The 25,642-nt window shown below is 40.2% G+C and overlaps 1 protein-coding gene across 1 annotated transcript in view; it reads right to left on the bottom strand.

The window, feature by feature from the left end:
- TBC1D23 (TBC1 domain family member 23) overlaps positions 1-25,642 on the bottom strand; it is a 54,051-nt gene that overhangs the window by 19,233 nt on the left and 9,176 nt on the right. Inside the window, exons 2-10 of the mRNA XM_065407210.1 lie at positions 21,691-21,802; positions 21,316-21,421; positions 14,278-14,482; positions 6,232-6,355; positions 3,454-3,578; positions 3,301-3,347; positions 2,047-2,150; positions 1,238-1,360; positions 108-200 (exon numbers count right to left, since the gene is read on the bottom strand). Coding sequence (XP_065263282.1) covers positions 108-200; positions 1,238-1,360; positions 2,047-2,150; positions 3,301-3,347; positions 3,454-3,578; positions 6,232-6,355; positions 14,278-14,482; positions 21,316-21,421; positions 21,691-21,802 — 1,039 coding nt within the window. The remainder of the gene's footprint in view (positions 1-107; positions 201-1,237; positions 1,361-2,046; positions 2,151-3,300; positions 3,348-3,453; positions 3,579-6,231; positions 6,356-14,277; positions 14,483-21,315; positions 21,422-21,690; positions 21,803-25,642) is intronic.

Raw genomic sequence — 25,642 nt, 5'->3', positions numbered from 1 at the left:
AGAATTTGAGAACCAATGGTTTGTGAAACTAGACATCTCTCTCTCAGTTTTGTTTTAACTAAGGAAGTTAAAGAACAGCTTTTGTCAAAAACATAAAGCATACTAACCAAGTCTGAGTCTAGGTGAAATGCTGTTGATAAATGCCCAGCATTGTATTGTTCCGCAGGACGACAATCCACTACAAAGAACCTTACTCCTTCCTGAAAGAAAAACATTTTACCTGTTGCAATTTACTAATTTAAAGTTTAAAATAATTACTGGGAAAGTCATACCATTCAAATGGATTTGTTATGCAATCTCTTTTTAGTAAGGACTCCTATGCTATAGGGATGGGTCTCCTGATGTGACTTACTAGTTATCAAAAAACTATGTTCATTGTGGGAGCGCCCAGCTAGAGCAGTATAGCAACACCACCAATAATGCCCCAACAGCGATCTTACATTAATATAACAGTTTTCATTTCCAACAGATTCCAAGTGCTATATGCACAATGAAATCATTTTACCCATCATTGGGAAGAAATGCAGCCCCTACTTAATAGCACACAACAATGCAGTCAGAACCAACATAAAATTAAAGCTAAGCATATGATTAAGTGCTTAGTTCAAAAGGGATAAACGTAAGCATATGTTCACTGCTTTACTGACTTGAGGCCAGAAAGCTGTTATTAAAAAGGCAGGTACCTTTTTAAAGACAAAACACTGGGCTTACATCAAACTACAACATTATCCATGTATTATACTAAAATATTGAGAGTAAAGTCTCTGCATGCTAGTATATTTGTCTTACAAACTATTGCACAAATTAACATTTCACAACCCAAAGGCAGGATTCTTTTGTAGCAGTATTTTAGTCACAGGTAAAGAGTTGATCTTCCACTGAAATATTGTGTGTGTGCACTTGCGTGCAAGTGTGTGTTTTGTTTTTGTTTGTTTGTAAGTCTGCATCCCTATTTCAGGAAATCAAATTAAGGGAATGTCACACTAGGCTCCTCACCTCCCATGAAAGGCCTGCTATTTGGGCGGGGGGGGGAATCATTGCCCCTCATAGTAAGGCTGCACTGTGGCCAGGAAATCCTTTATAAGGAAGCTAGAATCTCAAGGCACGAAATTATTTCTAAATCAGCAAACAGTAACTTGTATTTTCAGCTCCCAGAAAATATTTCAGCTAGATGGGGAAATAAAAGATTTCTCCTCTCCTTTTAGAAAACAGTAATGTAGTACGTCTAGTTACAGACCCCTTGTTGCTGATTTGCTTGAAGAATCTCAGATACTGAAATTGCTAGACAGAGAGCTTGGCTCAAGTCTGTGTCGTCATCCTTGAGTCCCAACAAGCTGCTGCCAAAGAGACTGTGGTTGTTCTATTATGGTAAGACACAAAATACCTTTAACATTAATTGCAGTTATTATACTTTAAAAAAAAAATCAGACTCCAATCTAAGATTGTTACTTCTACAATGTTACAGGTGTACGTTGGACTTTATAGACAAGTTAAAAATAAGAGTCAGCCATATCTTGGTCACATGAGTTTTTCCATCAGAGAATTTCTGAAAACCATTAAAACAGCCAGACTTCCCTTACATTCAAGTTTGTCAAAATAATCGTTTGACAGCCCTATATGACTACGGTTGTGTCAACATGGTTAAAAAAACATTTTTTCATCTCAGCAAACAAAAGTTGGTGTTAAGGAAATCCTGCCCCTTTGATTATCCCCATTACTTGTCTACCACAAAACATTTGTACACCATGCTCAGAAGAAAGCACAAGTAAGCCAAAAGTAATAAGTACCAGTTACAAGTTATTAGTTGCACTGGAGTCAGTAGGACTACTTGTGACAGTAGGAAGTGCAGAACTATCCCCTATACTAAGAGCCCTGTTTATCCTTCATCTCAATAGCTTTTTCTGCTCACTGTCTCAAAATTACATCCAAGATTGCTATCCGATCCCTGCCAGAGAACTACTGTCTCAGTTTGGCCTGTCTGAATTGCTCAGTGTTCATAAAAATCACCAAGTTATAAAGTAATTTCCTCAACTGCTTGGCTATTACCTTTCTGAAAGAAGCTGGAGTTTTACTAGAATAATATTGTGCCAAAGAGAAAAGGTCTTCTATATCTTCTATATCCAAACTGGCTGGGGAAGTTTCTAGGAATCCTGTAACATGCAACATATGGAAATTAATACTTAAAACATTTAAACAAAACATTGCATGTGGCCTTTTCAAACAGTAAATATACTTTTTTTAATAGAGCACAACACAATTAATTTTTTCAACTAACCTGCATGTTAATTTATCCTCTCATTCAGGAACATAGTTGTTTTGGAAGTTACATATTCAAAATATGTGGTATTTACCAGTACATTTGTGAATATAGTGGTGGCTTCTTAAGCTGCCCGTATTGTTGAGTGATGGGATGGGACTGTTAGTCAAATCTCATTAGTTACAGACTGGTGGAGCCAGAAAATGCAAGAAATATTTGTTATCCCCTTAAATGTTTCTGAACCTCAGAAACACACCACACACATGCATGTTATTTGCTAGATGTTTGAGCTTCAACTCAGAATTGCTCATGGTTAGTGCATTTCTATCTAAATTTAGAGTTTAATCCTCAATCAATACTTCATCTAGTAAAGAGAGAGCTCAGAAAGATCCAGGGAAAGCACCAAAAACTCTGAGTGACTATTGGACACTTATCCATCCATCATGATGAAAGGGTGCAACTCACCAGTGTACGCCAATATGGCAAATAACCCAAAACAACTTTATTGTGTATTACTGGATTTATAAAAAAAAAAAGTAAATACTTTTTTTTTTTTTTTTTAGATTTAATAGTTCATGGACCAGCATTTTCATTGACGTGAACCCAACTTTAGAAATATAATAGATGCGATCCCTACCCAAGGAGCCTACAGTCTAATTCATATAAATGAAGACAAGGGGGAAAGAACAAACACAAAAATGGGTGCATACAGCATCTAAGAGAAAGAGTTAGTGAGGGGACTGGATCATGAATAGAGAGGTTGTTTCAAGCACATGAAGAAAGGCATGCTGCCAAGTGTGGAAGAAGGAAAGGGAAACGCAAGAAAAGAATGGGTAGGATGCAAAAAGTGACGGGGGAACGAAGGAAGATATGAAAGCAGAATATGAGCAGAAACAGTGTTGCAATGCAGAGATTTGAAGGTGACAATCAGGAACACTATGAAAAGAAACAGCTAGTGAGGGGATTTGCTGAGGGAGTGATGGAATCAGACTGGCAAATGGGGAAGATTATTTTAGCAGCAGCATTACAAGAGCAGTACGTACTTATCATTTCTTCTCTGCTGTCTGATTCTTGTGTTAAAATAACATCTCTGAAAATAGTAGAAATACAAGCATGGATTAAGTCAGTAAAAATAAACACCAAATATGGACAAAGCTGTGAGACCAACGAATTCATATTAACAACTATGTACTCACTTTGCATTGACAAGGATGATTAACATTAAGAAATAAATAAAAAATGGATCTGCTTGTTGTAGGTATCCATCCCATATTGCCTGAGTGACTTCAGCTGAGCAGTAATATGAAAAGAGGCTTCCAAGCTGAAAAGTTGGGAAATAGCGTGAAAGAAAGCAAAGAGTCAGGAACAACTTTAGAAGGACTACAATATTGCTAACAGACAGACAAGCTAACTAAAAGAAAAACACTGAAGTCACTTGAAATTGTACATCTGCACTATGCATTGAAGGGTAATTCTACCCTTAAAAATTACTTTGAAAAAGTTGCATAGTGGGGATCCAGATGGTTCTCTATTTTTACATATGCTCACTTCACAGCTGAAGTGTTCTTTTTTGTTTTTTTGTTGTTTTTTTTACTGCCAGCCCTGCAAACTCAACTTGGGATCTGAAAGTTAGGCTGGGCTTATTTCTGGCTCATATGCCTTCAGCAATACAGGTTTTGAAATTTAACTTAGTTAATAATTCTGATGAAGCGCAAGCCATAATAGAATTAATTCCCTACTGTTTTGTTGGCTCTGCAGGGCTAATCTTAACAAAAAGTAGTGACAGAACTTATTCTAGTCAGTAAAGCAAGCAGACATGACTTTGAATACACACTGTGAAACAGTGAATACACCTCTACCTCGATATAACGCTGTCCTCGGGAGCCAAAAAATCTTACCACGTTATAGGTGAAACCGCGTTATATTGAACTTGCTTTGATCCACCGGAGTGCGCAGCCCCGCCCCCCCGGAGCACTGCTTTACTGTGTTATATCCGAATTTGTGTTATATCGGGTCGCGTTATATCGAGGTAGCGGTGTACTTATTAAGGTGGTGCCATTTTTACATGGCCACTTTTCACAGTTGAACCAGACTTTAAGTTAAAGAGGGTCACACATTAGTTTGGCAATGAGACACACCACCTAAGTTTTAAATCATTAGGCTGACAACTGAGTTACTATCTATCTGCCAGGAATGGAGTGTTTTATTACCATTATAAAAAAAAGAATCTTTGGGCACACACACTTTTAAAAAATGCATCATTTCCACTACACAGAAAGTGCAAAGTGGATGAAAGAAGAAAAGCTGTGAATTTCCTTCCATGCCGGACAACATTTGTAATGATACTTAACTGAACGGCATAGTACTTGGCTGATTTAGGGGCTTGCTGAGCCTTCTGTTGTGCTCCAGATCGGATCGCTACAGTCACGGCTTTCAATAGCACTCCACCTACTTTTAAAAGCTATCTTGAGAGCATTTAACACCTCCCAATTTGCTGTTGTAATAAGGGTCAGAAGGTTTGAACAATTTTCAGTCAAGCTCTGTTGAAAACGGTCTTTCTTTGAAGGACAATGGTGCACTGACAGATATAAATGATGTTTCTTACAAACTTGTGTGTGTTTGAATCCCCACTCCCAATCCCTCAAAATATAGTGACCTTAGAAAGAGAAGTCATCCTAGTTTAGCCTCTTAAAATAAAGTGAAAATCTAAGAGTAGCCTCTTAGCTAGTACAGCTACAAGTAGGATACTGAGTGCAACAACAATTCTGAAGGAGCCAAGGAAAAAACACTGAGCTAAAATGTGTTTTTCCCCCTAAAATTTGATTTTGACATCTTCTATATAAAAGTTACTGAAACATGCTTTCACTAGGGAGTAATATACTAGACAGACTACAGCCAAATCTGACTGCTGCTTTAGATGTTGACTGGCCAAAGCTAGATTTTATTTATTTGTGTGTGTATATCAATATTAGATTTTACCTGCTGCAGTTTAGTATTAAGTTGGTAGCAGCACAGAAAGCTCTAATTAAAAGAGGTGCTATTTCATACCCAGTTTTATGGCTTTTTATTGTTCTAGCTTGAAGTGAAGAACCTTTGAAAAACTTGGTAGAGCCCAAGAATACAAAAATAGATCCTAGCAGTCAGGGTGTATGTTTCATGGTTTACCACCAGTGTCTTTACTATATATACATTTTACAGACTTCTCTTGCAAAATATAATTTAAGAAAATTGTCCCAGAAACAAACATTTGGATTTCCTACACTACTATCGAGTTTGATCTTGCAGTCTTTTGATGCACATTCACACTGACTTCAATATGATGTGTGACTACAAAACAAGAGCCAGGTCATATTAATTAGCAAATTAAAGGTGGGGGGGGGAAAGCCAATTCTTTAAGAGACAGTGATACACAGTCTTAAGTTGCAATCCTGTAAAGAATTATCTTAGTATTAGTTCTGTCAATTCAAATATTTTAGTTAAGTGAGGGAGGAATTTAAAAAAACAGACAACAATAACTTGAATTTATAAACGGAGTTAGCCCTATTGTAATCCATAATCTCTGAACTGATGTGCAGACGCAAAACAACTGAATACATGGGGAAGTAGTATGCAGTACTATTTAACCACCTCTTGGAAGTAGCCGTCAATTCAGACACTGCCACTCATACTTAATACGAACACTTCCAATCCCTAGTATCAATAGCTTAGGTTTTATTTCTACAGTAAGGATCTAATGTTCACAAGATCTCACCTTCTATTTGGAATGGAATGGCTAGAGACTATAAAAGTGACATACTAAAAAAACACACACCTTTGTGTTCTTCCTCTATTTCAGAACACTTGGGAAGTGATTAAAAAAAAAAAAAAAACCTCCAAATTCCTTTTGCATCACTACTCCATAGCTCAGCAGTTTGTACTTAAAGTTTCTACAGAAATTTATTTTTCATTATGTTTCCCTACTTTCACTTTATTACCCAGTTGAGTGCATACGAATCCGGTGTCATCTTCTTAGTATCAAGAAAGGAGCAGAGTTCAGGCTCATGATACTGGAGGAGAAGCCTAAATAGATGAAATGGTCTCCCCTTCTGGAAACAATCCCTAAAAAGCAAGTAGCAAGACAATGTTTATGAAAACACCCTAATACTCCAGTCATTAGGCTTAAATTGGCAATTCTTAGCTAAGAAGAAAATATAACTTCATGTGTATTAAGAGGAAACATGTAATCCCTTCACTCATACAAGTGGCCACATCAAAGCTGATCAGATGGTGTGGAGAATTAAATACTTTTAACATTTTTTAACAATTTAAGCCACCACATTTAAATATCAAAATAAAGTTTAAACATTCTTTTGTGAAAGGCACTTTGGGAAGGAGCGTGCCTCAATCTAAACAGAGAAAATTGTTAACTATTCTAATAGAACTGACCAAAGTGGTTTTAAAACATCTCCATGTACACCTGAATAAAAGCAACTAGTGGGGAGGGAAGAGAGGCAAATCATGGTATGGAGTAGGACAAAATAAATTTGGAAGACAGTAAAGACAGATCTTTCTGGTAAGTTAAGTCCACTCACTACACAGCTCTCCCAATCAATGTAGCTCACTTGAGTGTCTCTATGTGGGCAATTCTATTACTGTATGTTGAAGTTTCAAGTGAAACATTCCACCAATTTAATGTGTTATTTTAGTTATTAAAATATTTCTGCTTTCCCATTCAGTTAACAGTGTAATGGTAACAAACTGAAGACATTCCATAGTCTTATTTTTTGTGTAACAATTTAGTCTCAAAAATTAAATTTCAATCTGAATGGTTAATAGAAGAGTTCAAGTCACTCACACTTTACCAGCTACCAATATTCAAAATGGACTCAAAACTCTTTCAGAATTTAGAGAATTAGTTTCTCTGAGGCCTTGTCTACACTACGAGAGTACTTCGATTTTAGTTAATTCGACTATGTGGAATCGATATTACTAAGTCGAACGTGTGTGTCCACACTAAGGACAGTAATTCGACTTTGTGAGTCCACACTAACGGGGCAAGCGTCGACATTGGAAGCGGTGCACTGTGGGCAGCTATCCCACAGTTCCCACAGTCCCCCCTGCCCATTGGAATTCTGGGTCGAGCCCCAAATGCCTTCTGGGTAAAAAAATGTGTCGAGGGTGCTTTTGGGCGCCTGTCGTCATCCGTCCGTCACTCAAGCCCTCCCTCCCTCCCTCCCTGAAAGCGCCGGCGGGAAATCAGTTCGCGCGCTTTTCTGATTACTGACAGCGCGGACACCACAGCAGTGCGAGCATGGATCCCGCTGCGACCATCGCTGCAGTTGTGGCAGTTCTCAACGCCTCGCAGCTTCTCCTCCACCTGTACCAGAGGCAGCTGCAGATCAATCATGAGAGGAGGCTACGGCACTACCGTGACGGCATGAAGTCGGACACTAGCTCCGACCTCTCTGAGAACATGAGACCCAGCGCCCAGGACATCTCGCTGTCACTGGGTCTTGTTCATACTGTTGAACGGCGATTCTGGGCCCGTGAAACCAGCACGGAATGGTGGGACCGCATAGTGCTGCAGGTCTGGGATGAATCCCAGTGGCTGCGCAACTTTCGCATGCGGAAGGGGACTTTCCTCGAACTGTGTGAGTTGCTGTCCCCTGCCCTGAAGCGAAAGGACACCCGGATGCGGGCAGCCCTGACTGTCCAGAAGCGAGTGGCCATAGCCCTCTGGAAGCTCGCAACGCCAGACAGCTACCGGTCCGTCGCTAACCAGTTTGGCGTGGGCAAGTCTACCGTGGGGGTTGCTGTTATGCAAGTAGCCAGGGCAATCGTCAAGCTACTGCTATCTAAGGTAGTGACCCTGGGAAACGTGGAGCTCATCAGAGATGGCTTTGCCGAGATGGGATTCCCAAACTGCGGTGGGGCTATAGATGGGACTCACATCCCTATCCTGGCACCGGACCACCAGGCTAGCCAGTACATCAACTGGAAGGGCTACTTTTCCATGGTGCTGCAAGCACTGGTGGACCATCGGGGACGTTTTACCAATATCTACGTTGGATGGCCTGGCAAGGTTCATGACGCTAGGGTGTTCAGGAACTCTGGTCTGTGTAGACGGCTGCAGGAAGGTCTTTACTTCCCGGACCACAAAGTAACTGTTGGGGATGTGGAGATGCCAACAGTCATCCTCGGGGACCCTGCATACCCGCTAATGCCCTGGCTCATGAAGCCCTACACTGGCGCACTGGACTCAGGGAAAGAACTATTCAACTACCGGCTCAGCAAGTGCAGAATGGTGGTGGAGTGTGCTTTTGGCCGTCTCAAGGGGAGATGGAGAAGCCTACTCACTCGCTGTGATCTCAGCGAGACCAATATCCCGATTGTGATAGCTGCTTGCTGTGTGCTCCACAATTTGTGTGAGAGCAAGGGGGAGACCTATATGTCGGGGTGGGAGGTTGAGGCAAATAGCCTGGCTTCTGATTACGTCCAGCCAGACAGCAGGGCGATTAGAAGATCACAGCGGGACGCGCTGTGCATCAGGGAGGCTTTGAAAGCCAGGTTCACTGGAGACCCTGTTCAGTCAGGACTTTTTACTTTGTGGACACAGATGCTGAACCTGCCCCCGTTTCTTTACCCAGTTACTGTTGACTATCCTTCCAAGTTACATACCCCCTTCCCCACCTTCCCAACAAATAAAATCTGTTCTGTTAATGAACAAGGTTCTCTTTTTTACTGTTTTCGCGGGAATGTTTTAAACCGGGGACGCAGACTGTGGCGGGGGGCGGGCTTAGTGTTTTGATGCAAATGATGCTTCTAAAGTCCGGGAATGACAGGCTCCGCAGTGCTGGATTGGTTGTTTCAACGCAGCCTGCCAGCAGTCCTGGGCGGGACTGGATGTATGTGTCGGCCAAGTGACTTTCTGGCAGGGGGCGGAGGGTAACAGATCCCCTGCTGCGTGGCTCTGTGATCCAGGATAAGGACCGCGGCATAGGATCTCTAACTGCCCTCCCCCGACACAAAGTCACAGATCAACCCCCTCGCACCCCAGAACAAGAAAACCGCCTCCCAGACTGACCAGGGTAACTGGTGACTGTGCTGTGTATGTGTCCTGATGCTGGACCTGCCCCCGCCTCTGTAGCCTGCTACAGGTGACTGTCCTGTCCAAGTAACAAACCCCTTCCCCCCCTTCAGACAGAATCCCCTCCAAAAGACACTCTCGGAAACAGTACTTAACAGAAACAGATGTTTTATTATGAACCGCACATGAAAAGGGGGGGGGGGAGGAAACTTGGACATGGGCTAGTGTGAGATGGGTAGGAAAGGACTTTTCAAACTTAGGAACGAGAGCCTTCCATTGCTGCAGCAGTGTGCAGTGGCCGACTGACAGTTTTAACGGCCCTTGCCGCCCCTCCTTCTTTGTACTTTTAGTGAGGGGGGTGTGGGACTTGGTGGCGGGGGAGGACGGTTAGAGATAGACAGCAGCAGTGCTCTGTCCTCCTGCCTCCGGTCTTGCAGAACATCCACTAGGCGCCGGAGCGTCTCCGTTTGCTCCCTCATTAGTCCAAGCAGGGTTTGAGTAGCCTGCTGGTCCTTCTGGCGCCACCTCTCCTCCCGTTCCATGACTGCTCTGTGCATTTGTGACAAGTTCTCCCTCCACTGTGTCGTCTGGGCTGCCTGCTCTCGTGAGCACTCCATAAGTTCATAAAACATGTCTTCCCGCGTTTTTCTCTTCCTTCTTCTAATCTGCGCTAGCCTCTGGGAGGGTGATGCCAGGCTGGGTTGGGAGACAGTCGCAGATGTGTCTGTGGGAATGGGAAAAAGGGAGTAAATTCCTGAGACAGATAAATGAAGTTGCTAACAAAGAGCATAGTCTTTCTCTGTGAACAACACCATGCACTGCACCTTTCACATGCGCACTCAGGACAAGGTCGAATTTTCGGCCCTCGCCTTGTGTGTCTGGGGTCCTGCAGTTGCGATCAGAGAAGCGTTGCAGGACACCTCTACTTCTGCTGCAGGAAAACATGGTAAGCCGTAGACTTGTGGCAGCTTAAACATGTAATAGTAGCACTGGGCTCCTTTCGCACTGAATGCAAGGCCACTCTCTGCTGGCAGCAATCAGGGAAGCATGAGCTCTGCCCCTGTCCCACCACCTCGCGGCTGTCCCCGGGAAAGATCCCTGTATGCTGCCCCTCTGCCGCCTCCACCGCGTGGCTGTAAAGCAGTCCCAATACTAACATTCCCCTCCCTAATTTAAAGCAGGGCGTCATGTGTGACATTACACTCATGAGGATCTCGGAGACCGAGAGGGGAAGGATGCTGCGTGAGAGCATGCAGAGGCCTGGGCCGTATGCCGCCATGCTGTGCCGCGCACTGATCCCCGACTACCTGATGGACTCATGGCGTGGGAACGTGTCTTACCACGGGGGACCGAACAAGATCGCCCTGCCGTGGAACCTCATGCGCATGCTGGAGCGGTACCTCCAGGAGAGCTATGCCGAGCTATCCCAGGAGGACTGTCTGTCCATTCCCGGGCACATTGACCGCCTTTTCATTTAAGTTCAGCATAACGGACTACAGAGTGGAGCGTCCTGTGGTGGACTAATCATGAATATCCGGACAGTACTTGATTTTCTATACATAGTTAGGATTAAATAGTTCAGTAAGCCAACTAAATCATGAACAACAAATTACTAATATAGTTAATATTCCTGTTTTGTTATAAATAAAAGTTTCTATGTTTAAATGAGTGACTGAAAAGCCCATTCTTAACAATATAAATATTCCACTTATGTTAAAATGAAATGTTTAGATGTTTAAAGCACTCACTGCTTGATCCTTCCCCTGATTCGGTGTCCGGGGTAAGGGCTGTGGACGGTTGGTAGGGGATCTCGGTAAGGGTGATGAAGAGCTCCTGGCTGTCGGGGAAATCAGCGGTGCAAGCGCTGTCGACTGCCTCGTCCTCCTCATCTCCTTCCTCATCTTCCCCGTCATCTAACATTGCCGAGGAGGAACCGGCCGTGGACAATATCCCATCCTCGGAGTCCACGGTCAGTGGTGGGGTAGTGGTGGCGGCCGCACCTAAGATGGAATGCAGTGCCTCGTAGAAACGGCATGTCTGGGGCTGGGATCCGGAGCGTCGGTTTGCCTCTTTGGTTTTTTGGTAGCCTTGTCTCAGCTCCTTGATTTTCACGCGGCACTGCGTTGCATCCCGGCTGTATCCTCTCTCTGCCATGGCTTTAGAGATCTTCTCGTAGATCTTTGCGTTCCTTCTTTTGGAGCGCAGCTCTGAAAGCACGGACTCATCGCCCCACACAGCGATGAGATCCAAGACTTCCCGATCAGTCCATGCTGGGGCCCTCTTTCTATTAGATTGCACGGCCAACTCTGCTGGAGAGCTCTGCATCGTTGCCAGTGCTGCTGAGCTCTCCACGCTGTCCAAACAGAAAATGAGATTCAAACTGCCCAGACAGGAAAAGGAATTCAAATTTTCCCGGGGCTTTTCCTGTGTGGCTGGTCAGAGCATCCGAGCTCGAAGTGCTGTCCAGAGCGTCAACAGAGTGGTGCACTGTGGGATAGCTCCCGGAGCTATTACCGTCGATTTCCATCCACACCTAGCCTAATTCGACATTGCCATTTCGAATTTAGCGCTACTCCTCTCGTTTTCGAGGATTACAGAAGTCGAATTTAAAAGAGCTCTATTTCGAACTAAGTAGCTTCCTGGTGTGGACGGGTGCAGGGTTAATTCGATGTAACGGCGCTAAATTCGATATAAGCTCCTAGTGTAGACCAGGCCTGAGTTTCAGCTTACAATGATTGTAATAAAACCTCCATTTCAGACATAGTAGGATTTTTCTTAGATTGCTCTGCTGAATAAATTGCTCCCTACTACTTACCAGCTCAATCAATCCTGTAGTGGCCTGTCCAGATGTCTAGCTCAGGGGTTCTCAAACTGGGGGTCGGGATCCCACAGGGGGTCACAAGGTTATTACATGGGGGGGGTCGTGAGCTGTCAACCTCCACCCCAAATTCCGCTTTGCCTCCAGCATTTATAATAGTGTTAAATATATAAAAAAGTATTTTTAATTTATAAGCGGGGTCGCACTCAGAGGTTTGCTATGTGAAAGGGGTCACCAGTACAAAAGTTTGAGAACCACTGCTCTAATTGAAATGCAACTCTCTGCCTCTCAAGAGCAGCGAGTTCAAATACCTACCTCCTCACTCATTGGAGGGGTGAAAAGGCAGAATGATACAAAAAGAAAAAAAAGTGTTCGAGATGCTGATTTAAGTATCACTCTCTAGCCAAAGAAAGAAGAGAGTTGACCACCTGAAGAGGAATCTATTTTTCACCCCTCACTAGAGGGAATGTTGTCATGAGAAAACAGAATTCTCAACCTAACACCTGCCCGCATTATCAAATGAAGATGGGAAAGCCTGTAGACTCTACTATCAACCATTCACCAACTTTCTAGGTTGTTTATCACTATTTCAGATCATATACTAAAACACATTTTGTGTTAATTCCTATCTTTGCATGATGTGATAAATGTGTGCTCATCTGTTTTCATTTTCTCCTGGTGAGGGGTAAAGAAATAACCCTTTATTAAAAACAGATATGTCAATATTAATGGCTTGACATTTTCATGTAAGCAGTTAATTTACTCTGTCCAGCTAATACGAATCATTATTATTCTACAGGAAAAGGAGGGAAATATAGCTAGCTGCGGGGAGAAGAGAACTTCCTTATTATTAAAATAAATAAATAAATAAATAAATAAACTTTTGAGAACAGGTATCACATGTAGCAAAGGTTTGAAAATCATTCTCTCTTTAAGAACAATTCTATTAATTTTATACATTGTGTCTTCCTTCCCTTGATTTGTTAAATAAGCTGTTTTCAAGAGAAACTGGCTATAGTTTAACAGTTCATCTGCTCTTTCTGTACATATCCCCACCTTATGTCAATGTTCTGTTAAAGCAAAACAACCTGCCTACAATTAGGATTTCAGGTAAGTATCAGCAACAGGTAAATTATTAACAAGAAATCCTGTTTTCTTTAAGTTGCTTTTTTAGGGGGGGGAGAGGGGGGGGGCGAAGTATAAGGATAGTCCCATGGTTAACGCACTGGACTTGAACACAAAAGATCTGGGTTCCATTCCCAACTGCTACAGACTGTCTGTGAAATGTTGGCCAAATTATTTAAATCTCTTCATTTCTCATTTGTAAAATGGGGATACTACTTCCTCTCACACCCTTTGTCTCATCTAGACTAAGATCTTTGAGCAGAGACTGTCCATTAGTATGTATATGTACAGCACTTTGCACATTTGGAGTCTACAGGCACTACTGTAGTACAAGTAATATTAATTTTAATATGAGGGAGTAAAATGTAGTGGTTAAAACAGCAGGTGCTGCTTCAGGATTTTTGAGTTTTATTTCCAAATTGATGATTACCTACTGTGCAGCTTGGGAAATCAGACCTTTCTGTGCCTCAGTTTACCCACCCATAACATGGGGACAATAGTATCTACCTCCTTTATGGCGATGTTGAGAAACTTAGTGTTTGTGAAATGTTTTGAAGTCACTGGAAGGCAGGCATCATAGATATGCAAAATGCTAATAAGGGAAGAGAAAGTTCATCTTACAGAACATATAGGCAGAACAGTTTCTAAAAAAGTACTTCCGATATTGCATGAGGTGATAATGTGTTTTTTAACAGGTTTAGGGAATGTGTGCCAGTTACATGTGAATTAGTTATATCATGAAAATTTCGATAGTCATTTTCTGGAATCGTATCTAACATGTCTGTAGCATTTAGATTAGTTACATTTTCATGTACACCTCCAATTTTACAATAATCCGAGGGAATGTGGCAGTTTTGCTACAAACGCTGCTACTCCTTTATTACTGCAGAAATAGCATATAGCATTTGCCAAAACCACCATAATGTATCTTTTGAGAAACTAGTTATGAAAAATTTACACATTCGATGCCAGCAACAGTAGTTCGTTTTCTCTCTCACACACACATTTTACCTAGGAATGTACTTGTTCATGATAGCATAAAAGCAGTTGTATAAATCACTACGTGGAATTCGAAGATGCACCAGTGGCTTCAGTAGATGTATCCAACCGAGGCAGGAACTGTATTTAACATTACGCGATTTACAATAAAAGGTAGTAACGGACTCAATATCCAAAAGTAATACTGACTTCTCTTCTTCTGGCACTGACAGCTGTTCTGGAAATAGAAAAGTATAACAAATACTTCAGAGACAGTTATGGAATAGTTTCATATTGCAGTTACACTCACATACAGAACTGTAACTGACTGCAGATACAGTAGCTTGAATCAGGTTTTTAAGTGATGGTGTGAAAACAGGTTTTAAGTAGGGCTGTCAAGCAATTAAAAAAAATAATCGTGATTAATCACACTGTTAAACAAAAATAGAATACCATTTATTTAAATATTTTTGGACGTTTTCTACATTTTCAAATATATTTATTTCAATTACAACACAGAATACAAAGTGTACAGTACTTACTTTATTTTTGATTACAAATATTTGCACTGTAAAATACAAAAGAAATAGGTGAATTGAAAAATACTAACAAGTACTGTAGTGCAATTTATCATGAAAGTTGAACTTACAAAATGTAGAATTATGTACAAAAAATAACTGCATTCAAACATAAAACAATGTAAAACTTTAGAGCCTACAAGTCCAATAAGTCCTACTTCTTGTTCACCCAATTGCTCAGACAAACAAGTTTGTTTACATTTGCAGGAGTTAATGCTGCCCACTTCTTGTTTACAATGTCACCTGAAAGTGAGAACAGGCGTTTGCATGGCACTGTTGTAGCTAGTGTCACAAGATATTTATATGCCAGATGCATTAAAGATTCATATGGCCCTTCATGCTTCAACCGCCATTCCAGGGGACATGCTGATGATGGGTTCTGCTTGATAACCATCCAAAGCAGTGTAGACCGACACATGTTCATTTTCATCATCATGAGTTGTCAGATGCCACCAGCAGAAGGTTGATTTTCTTTTTTGGTGGTTCGGGTTCTATAGTTTCCGCATCAGAGTGTTGCTCTTGTAAGACTTCTGAAAGCATGCTCCACACCTCATCCCTTGCAGATTTTGGAAGGCACTTCAGATTCTTAAATCTTGGGTTGAGTGCTGTAGCTATCTTTAGAAATTTCACATTGGTATCTTTGCATTTTGTCAAATTTGCAGAGAAAGTGTTCTTAAAACGAACAACATGTGCTGGGTCATTGTCTGAGACTAATATAACATGAAATATATGGCAGAATGCGGCTAAAACAGAGCAGGAGACATACAATTCTCCCACAAGGAGTTCAGTCACAAATTTAATTAACGCATTATTTTTTTAACAAGCGTCATAGGCATGGAAGCATGTCCTCTGGAATGATGGCCGAAGCATGAAGAGGCATATGAATCTTTAGTGCATCTGCACATAAATATCTTGTGACGCCGGCTACAACAGTGCCATGCGAATGCCTGTTCTCACTTTCAGGTGACACTGTAATTAAGAAGTGGGCAGCATTATCTCCCGTAAATGTAAACAAACTTATTTCTTTAATGATTGGCTGAAGAAGAAGTAGGACTGAGTGGACTTGTAGACTCTAAAGTTTTATGCTGTTTTGTTTTTGAGTGCAGTTATGTAACAAAAACCCTACATTTGTAAGATGCGCTTTCATGATAAAGAGATTGCACTTCAGTACTTGTATGAGGTGAATTGAAAAATACTATTTCTTTTATCATTTTTACAGTGCAAATATTTGTAATAAAAATAATATAAAGTGAGCACTGTACACTTTGAATTCTGTGTTGTAACTGAAATAGATATATTTGAAAATGTAGAAAAACATCCGAAATATTTAATAAATTTCAGTTGGTATTCTATTGTTTAACAGTGCGATTAATGGCGATTAATTTTTTTGAGTTAATTGTGTGAGTTAACTGTGATTAATCGACAGCCCTAGTTTTAAGAAAAAGGCATTGGCCTAAATGCCAATTTAGGGGGGGGGGGAGGATAGCTCAGTGGTTTGAGCATTGGCCTGCTAAACCCAGGGTTGTGAGTTCAATCCTTGAGGGGACTACTTAGGGATCTGGGGCAAAATCAGTACTTGGCCCTGCTAGTGAAGGCAGGGGGCTGGACTTGATGACCTTTCAAGGTCCCTTCCAGTTCTAGGAGATGGGATATCTCCATTAATTTATTTTATTAAATTTATTTTTTTAATTTAAATGTTCAAAGCAAGCTGGGATGTCACAATGAAGTGGGAACAGATGAGACTGGATTTTCTAGCCTACATGAAACAAAGAGGTAGATTTAAAATGTGCTAAATGCCCCTCTTTTATTCCAATTTGGAGCACTCAGTACATAACACAGTCTCCCCAGCTCCACAAGTCAAAAGGGACTTTTAATTCAACAGACTAATCCATAATGCATATCTCCAATTCCTCAAAAACCCACTTACATACAAAACACGAATTCTGATCTCAGACAGATTAAAATATCAGAGCAGGTCTTCTGATGGCAAAATTAGAGAGTTGTCATACACAAAATACACATCTCCTCTGCTGTAGAGGTGCAAGCTGTGCTTTGGCTACCAGGGACTGGGAAATGAGGGGTGGTGGCAGACAGAGGGAAAAGACTTGCAGACAAATCAGGCTGACAAGCACAGTTTGCATCTCCACACTGCAGCACGTTTTTGTACTTGAAAAGTCTGTCTGGTGAACCACAAGAGGAGACCCACTCTGACAATCCTTAGGAGGTTAGTCAGGGCAGGACTCACTGACAAACCTTACTGGTCACAAGCAGCATGGAAAGGAGAGAGAGAGAGAGGGGTATAATTGGAGTGGGAGAAAGAACATAGGTTAATGCAGAGGTTCTCAAACTGGGGGTCGGGACCCCTCAGGGGGTCACAAGGTTCGTACATGGGGGAGGGGTCACGAGCTGTCAGCCTCCACCCCAAACCCCGCTTTGCCGCCAGCATTTATAATGGTGTTAAATACACCTCTACCCCGATATAACACGAATTCGGATATAACACGGTAAAGCAGCGCTCCGGGGGGGCGGGGCTGCGTGCTCCAGCGGATCAAAGCAAGTTCAATATAACGCGGTTTCACCTGTAACGTGGTAAGTTTTTTTGGCTCCCGAGGACAGCGTTATATCGGGGTAGAGGTGTATATAAAAAAGTGTTTTTAATTTATGGGGGGGGGGGTCGCACTCAGAGGCTTGCTATGTGAAAGGGGTCACCAGTACAAACATTTGAGAACCACTGGGTTAATGAGTGAGCTAGCTGTCTGTTTAACCAGTTTGCATTCAGAATAGCCAGCCCATAAATGCAAATGCCAGGTTAAGTAGCAGAGCTTGGGATGGATACAGACCATGGTTGAGGAACAAGAAAGCATATAGGCTGGAAGCCACTTGACTAGCCTGTGTTACTACCTTCCCAAAGGCCTAGGTGATGGTGGTGTACACAAAAAGCACAGCTGTTAAATCAGGTAGGCAAGCTGGCAGCACTGGAAAAGGGATGTAACTGGCAGACTTTGACAGTTCTATCCAGGGTGGATTGATTTAAAAACACTACTTTTAATCATGACTCAAAATCCTTGATTTTCACTTACTGATTTAAATTATCAGTTTTAATCGTGTTTTCCCAATTATACTTTTTAGGTATTTTCCTAAAGAGAGGTTCATTCTTGCTAGTTGGTATAACCATTAAAACATATTGATTTTATTATTTACAACTAAATAAAGCTTTTAAACTAGATATGGTAATTTTTGCTAACCACGAGGGATATACTATAACTATACCCATTTATTTCAGCAAATACGTAACTTAGCATATTTATTCAGATTTCTACGTTTTCATTGTTAGAAAATGTATTTCTTATTTACAAGGTAATTAATTTTTATTCACGATTTGTGTCAAGTTGCATTTGAATGGAAATTCAAATTCAATTAAAAATGTGAAAAACCAGCATTTTAAAATATTTTTATTGAACATTACCTGAAGTGAGTTGCATACATAAAATGAAAAAGTATTTCTGCAAAGTTCTCCTGTAGAGACTGAACGTATTGACATTTGGAAAAAATACCAGCATTCACTCCACTGTGAAGAGTGAAAATGATACTTAATGAAGAACTTAACATCACGACCTATTTATAAAGCTTGACCTCTAAATTGAATGTTTTTACACTTATTCTGTGTAAAAAAGCAGCCTTTAACTCAACATTTACAATTTATAAAGAGAGTTCATTGATTCAGTATATTTTTCTTTTTAATTATTTTACTTGCTTATAGTAAGTCTAGATCTTAACATAGGTTGCCACAAATAAAAGTTTACTTTTCAACAGGCTTATTTTATTAAAGAAAAAATGTGACTAAAAATCCAATTTAAATAAAAATCTGATTTTTACTTTAAAAAGATTTTTCACACATACCCTTCCTCTTCCCCCCATCCCGGTTCGGTCATCTCTCTTTATGCAGCTGAATTGGGTAATGACCAAAAAACGGGGAATGACTGACTGTGTTTAATTAAAAAATTTGAAAGGCAGCCTATACTTAAGATATTATAAGTGTGTCCAGATGAAGTTTGTGGTGACTAGTTATTTTGCCACAGGGACCCCACGACCCATAACTGACGGTAAAAATTATCTACAAAGGAAGCATTTAAAAAGGGTTCCTTCGCAAAAGTTAATATTTTTATAATATATAAAAGAAAATGCAAGTGTCATCCAAAGAGTTGTATAAATTTGCAGACGAAATACCTTCACTAAAGTGTGAAATAGAGGATTTTAATCCTGCTTTAAATGCAAATCTTAGGCTTTGTCTTCACTACCCGCCGATCCGGCGGGTAGCAATCGGTTTTTCGGGGATCGACTTACCGCGTCTAGTGAAGACGCGGTAAAATTGATCCCTGATCGCTCTGCCGTCGACTCCGGAAATCCACCTCGGCAGGAGGCGGCAGCGGAGGCGGCGGCAGCGCAGCAGCGGTCGACTTTCCCGCGTCCTCACCACTAGGTAAGCCGACCTAAAATACGCAACTTCAGCTACGGTATTCACGTAGCTGAAGTTGCGTATCTTAGGTCGGACCCCCACTGCAGTGTAGACCTAGCCTTAGATATAACCTTAACACCATGTTATATTGATTAGATTAATTACTTTGGTACAGTCACAAAACTAGTTGTATGGAAGTTTTCTTTTGGCCTGACTGAGAAAAAGGGAGGAAAAAACCACAAGGAATAGTGACTTTACAGATGTAATGTGCCATAGTCCAATACAACATTACAATTGATTGTGCCATTTTACTGTACTCCTGAAAAGCTAAGTAACTTAATAATATTAATAGTGGGGTTTTAGATTTTTTTTTTCTATTTACTTAAGTGATATTTTTTTCAGAAGTGAAACAGGGAAGAGGAATTCACATAGGGAACAGCTTTTTCTTCTCCTCAATAGCTACTATACAAATGCAAAAACAGTTTAAAAACTATTATTGGATTATTGGTGCATTATGCTAAGGGCTTCTGGAAGTCCTTCAATGACAATTTCTAGAACTAAGGCAGGTGCATTTGCAGCAGTTTGATTAGTTTTTTTAAGGTTCTGTAGTGGTGAAATGAGAGGAAGAGAAACAATGAAATAATGGCCACCAGTTTTCAAAGCAGTTCTGCATCCAATTCTGAATTCTGCAAAGAAATGTAGAGCTCCTGGCTATGACATATCTAGTAGCAAATACACATGGGGACATGTAATGATAACTAGTTATTGGCTGGAGTTTAGGATATACAGTATATAATTTATTAAAAACCTGCTCACCCATAGCTCTGCTTGCAGGCATAAAACCATAAGTTATATAACCGGACCAGCATCAAAAACTATAGATCACCCCCAAACCACACAATACTCTGACATTTCCTTCATCTAATCCACTCAGATCTCCCTCTTAGAGAACCTAAGACTGGCTTTGCAGCATAGCTTGAAAGTAAACCAAACAAAAACAGGAACCGGAAGAATTAAAATGCAAAGGTAGGGATTGCCTAAATTACTAAAGGGATGTCATCAACTTAAAAGTTAGTCACTTTTGCATAAAAATAAATTAGGAGTATTTTCAGATAAAACACTTGCCACTTAATCTTCCTGACAAATATTGTATTTTTAAAATGGCATTTTCCTATGTTATTTATCACTTCTTCTTATGGTGCTGTGTGAAATACCTAAACAAAAAGGGGAAACTGACTGGCACGGGCGGGTGGGGTTGGAGGGGGGGAGGACTGAAAAAGGAAAGGAATTCCCTCTCTCATCTTTCAATTCTAGTAAGCTTAGGGGTCCAGTCTTACTACAGTTGACAAAAAGTTCTAGACAAAAGAGTAATTTAAATTGACAATATCCATTTAAGTTTATTTCTCTTTCCTACATGAAGTCACTGGAAGTAACCCTGCTCCACTTTATAAAAACGAGTTCCTTTTTTTAGACTGCTTTTAAAAATATAGCTAAAATATGTGCAACTGTGTTACAGAAGTATTATACACTGCTGTAGCCGATGGGAGACTGTTCCTCCCTCAAAAGCTGTAGGAAGTGGTATTGATGATTAAATGAACCTGAGAGTCAGCACTGAATCAATGTTTTATCACGGTGTTAGGAGGCACTGTGTCGCTCTTTGGCATAAACTGGCAACTCATCCCAAAGTTCAAAACCTGAAGGGCATTATATAAAAAACATCAAATGCAATAGACCAACTTTTTTGAAAGTGGTAATTTACATTTTTCAACAGTCTCAATCACAGCCCTTTTCCCATTGGATTGTGTTTGGATTATGCAGTTCATCACAACAGATAATACTTTGCACTTCCTTCATGTCTTCCTTTCAAAGATAAAGTTCTGCTTGCACATCGAAGATATTCAATTATTCTTCTGTGCTAAGCTTTTACCTTCCCCACCCAAAATCCCCTTCACAGTTTAAATACTAGTGAAGGTAATTATGTTAAACAACATGACACTAAGAGAGCAGGCATTACAGAAATATAGTTATCAAACTTACCAATTAGCTCTTGGCAATCCTTGTGAATTATGCTCTGTTCTGGTAGATCTAAACAACCATCCCACGATGCCAGACTGTCCCCTTTTCCTACAACATTCAGTGCAATCTGAAAACAAACAGTTCTTCAAAGCATTACTGGCTGTACCTCTGCAGAGATCTAGTTACTGCACTCAATGAACTCTACAGCTTTAAGCTCAAAGAAGAGTAAACATTTCAAAACTGAATTAACACAAATTTCAGAATTCTGCATGGCACATATGCACACACAAATGGGGGGGGGTAATCATTTTATAATTATTCATGATACTGAAGTCATCAGCTTCAAATAAAAATATATCTGCAAGTATTATCCTCTTTATTTAAAGTCATAATTACCTTCCAGACTTTGGCCCTCAAATCAGCAGGCAGTAGTCTCCCTTGAATTATGTTTCTTACTGTTTCAAGGTCACAACCGCCTTCTTCTAGAGCTTCTTCAAGGTCTTTTTCCCTACAGAAAATTTTTTTTAATACATTTAAAAGTACTTTAAACAGAAAAATGTTTTGATTATTCAGTATCGTCCTGTATGTATACACATGTGATATCTGCTAAAGATCCCTCCAAGATGGAGGATGCCATCAACCCAAAAAAAACAAATATTTAAAAATAAGTTTCCTGACCTGTTTATTTATAAAAACTTAGATTATTGAAACCAAATACTGTAAAACCTAATTTATTTTTTACAATGTGTGTGGTCTGCTTGACTTCTAATTCCACTCAGCTTAAATAATGAAAATGAATTATTTCATTTTCTGGTTCTCATGAAGTGGCACATTACTACAAAATTGGTCTAACATTGCAGAAGAATGTTTAAACGTAAGGAGCTGCACTATTTTCATTGATATGTTAGAGAGGCTAAGGAAGCATTTTTTTCACCCACACATTACACATTCAAATGCAAATTCGGGACCTAAATTAGGTGGCAATGTCTCATTAAATAAATCATTAGATGACCTAGATACTAGAAAATATCAGAGGTTTATCAATAGTTACCTCTTAACTCCGTATTTCCTTTTTCAGACGCATTCATGTCATAGGATGTTAGCCAATTAATTAACCTAGTCTTCAGTTTTATCTGGCATAATTAGTGTGGCAAACGTAAAAGAAAACAAAAAACCCCCCCAACAAATCAATGGATTGAAAAGATATCAAAAAGCTTTTAACACTAATACCACAATCTAACATGTTAGCATATAACGGAATACTCAAGATGTTCTAGTTGTAAGAATTTTTTTTTAAATGTCTCACCAAAAATGTTTAAATATAGACAAAACAGGTGATTATTCAGAAAGTGAAAACTCTGCACGTATTTTTAACAGATAAATATCTTCTTGATGGCTGCAGTTGAACATTCCACACACTTGCAGACTGAATGCACCTGCTGAGCTACCTCCTACAATTTCATGTGAAGTTACAGTGATGGCAAAACGGCAGGTGCAATGGGGTAGCAGAAATGACAGTTAAACAGTTTGTCTACAGAGTGAGTGGAGCATGACACACTTGACATATATTAAGTACAGAATGATTCTACCCCAAAATACAGAGATGTGTATCTTGTGAATCAATTTATATACTTGCACATGTGGGCACTAAAGGGTTATCAGTTCAAGCCCTCTGTTAGTAACTACTGATGCCACACCACTTTCTACTTAGTGAACTTCACTGTCCTTTAAAAAAAGTATGTTTCATAAGGAAGAATTGTGGTACTGGCTGACATTAAATTCGAACATTCTATAGCAGACCCAATAAAATGCCTCACATTTGGGCACTTTTCTTATGGTATGTATCTGCCCATGGTCTTCAGTAGCTACAGTTCATATTCCTGTAGTGGATATAGCAAGTCAGCTGCTGAGTTTAGTATGCTAATTTTAATGTTTAACTACCCACGCCCAATGGAATTCCTTGATCAAGACATATCAACTCTAGTCTCTTAAAAGACACACACACACACACACAAAAAATCTGATTCTCTGAAGATTAATCTCTATATTTCAAAAAAGGCAAAGACCCAAACCTGTAAACATTTATGCACACGTTTAACTTTAAGCATCCATATGTCCCATTGAAAACTACACAGGATGTTAGATGTTAAAGTTAAGTACCTGCACAATTGTTTGTGTCTTTTTCCAATAGGCTTATAAGCAAATCAGATTTTATATGTAGATTATAGTGTGAAAGCCAACATATTCACACCCAGTTTGGATGAAAATGTAGTAAGACTTTGTAAGAAGAGGTTTACTTTTCTAGGTTTTTTTTTTTAATCTATTATTTGTATAGCGGAAGTGCTTAGAAGCCCCAACCCAGATCAGGACCTCAGTGTTCTAGGCACTGTACACGTACAAAGAGTTTACAGTCTAAGATAAGGGCAGGTATCTTGCCTGACCAAAGCATGTTAGTCTGTAATTAAAAGTTATTAGAGTTTAATAAGCAGCTCCCCAGAACCCTTGAAATAGATTACAGATACATAATCTGTTGGAGAGGAACCCGCCCCACACATACCTTCCCAAAGCTATTATGCATGTTCATGTTAGAGCAGTTGCTGATTTTAGATGAGAGACAGCAAAGTTGTCTTCATAGCTGTGCAATAAATGACTGTCTTAGCAGTACGGTTATGTCAAGAGGGTTATGATTCTAAATTGGGGAGTCTAAAGAACCAGCAGTAGCTGCAAAGCTTAATGTTTTATCTATTGTAGTATAATGCTTCCTACCTATACCCTTAATAAATAGCTCATAACACCATTCATTAGAGCAATTCAGTTATAACTTTTCACTCCCATCTAACAGAGACATGAGGAAAGCCAAGCTGCCCACTTGAATAATCTCCCAAACAGAAGAGATCCTCATTGATGAATACAAACCAAATGAGAAAATAAAACCACCAAAATATTTGCAAACCTGAATTCATTTGAGTGGTGAACAAATCCTTTCTGTGTCTTAAGACTTCAGAAAGCCTGATCCATATAGAACACGAGATAAAATAAAAACACAACTAAAAAATTTAGTGAGGGCTGTTTTGCGGTTCTCAAGTATTTATAAAATGGCCACAATAGCCACTTGATTTCTTTTTCCTATGCTTCCTCTTGTGCAATCTGTTATTAGCACAATAATGTAACCTGTACCTAGTTGAAATTAATGTTCTGTTCAGAAGTCCAGTTTGACAGGTGGCAACCACCGGGTCAAACTCCATTTGACAAACACCAGACATTGCACACAGCACTGCACTACCCAGTGAATATTATCAGCACAATATGCTCTACGGTTTTAATGCCTGCAATTTAGGCATATAACCCAGCAAGGCAAAATAAATTAGCATTCCTTAACACATAGGACAAACATGGTTGAGTGGTGTCCCCATACTGACACACAGTTGGGCAAAAATATGCTACCCTGTTTGTTCAGACACCCCTAAATTGTCTAATTATATTTGTACCAGTGCATTCTGGAAAATGTGGGCAACAAACCCATTCTTCCATAGAAGAAGATAAAGCACCTGGAGGACATACACACAGATCAGAACCAGCAGCATGTGGGCAATACACTGTGGGATATCCAGGTGCACAGAGGAGGGAGCGGAAGGAGAAGCCACCAATCCTGTTAAGCAGGCATAATTAGGAGGTCCCATGGTATTGTAAAACTCTGAACTCAGTGTGTCAAACCGATTAGAGAGATAGACAATCAAGTGCCAGATTAGGCCTATAGCATGGGTAAAATATGGTTAGCAGCTACAGTTTAATATCCAAGTATTAACCATGTGTGTGGAAACAAACCATGGTTACCACCAGCTACATAATTAACTGGTTAAAAGTCATAATGTAGCTAGAGCCTCAGACTGTAATATATAAACCACGTTTCAACATGTTTTGGAGAGAATGTAATTAAAGACCAACATACCTATGGAATAACTATTCTGGAAATAATTAAGCAGACTAATTACAAACACACCTGGAAGAGAATTTCTAATGGACCCACTAGTTTTAATTCTGCAGCTACCAATAGCTGGTATTTACAAATTAAAGAGCTGTGTATTTGTACTTGTATCAAAATTGGCTTTTGCCATAACGTAAATGGAAACAATCACACAGGGGGGGAAATACCCAACCGTATAATACCAGCTTAAAACAGTCAGTCATTCCCCAGAAATTCTATCATCAATACTTTGTGCCCTGTGGAGCAAAAAAGAGGGATGGCACTGGTCTACTGCCTGACCTTGAAGAGTACTGAACCGATAGCATGGTTTGTCACTACACAGGTGTTATCACCTTACATAGATGGACTGCAACACAGAAGTTG

The sequence above is a fragment of the Emys orbicularis genome, chromosome 1, assembly GCF_028017835.1.
Source record: "Emys orbicularis isolate rEmyOrb1 chromosome 1, rEmyOrb1.hap1, whole genome shotgun sequence".
In the NCBI taxonomy this organism is placed as follows: Eukaryota; Metazoa; Chordata; order Testudines; family Emydidae; genus Emys; species Emys orbicularis.
The sequence above is the reverse complement of the archived record's forward strand: the minus strand, read 5'-3'. Positions and strand labels throughout refer to the sequence as shown.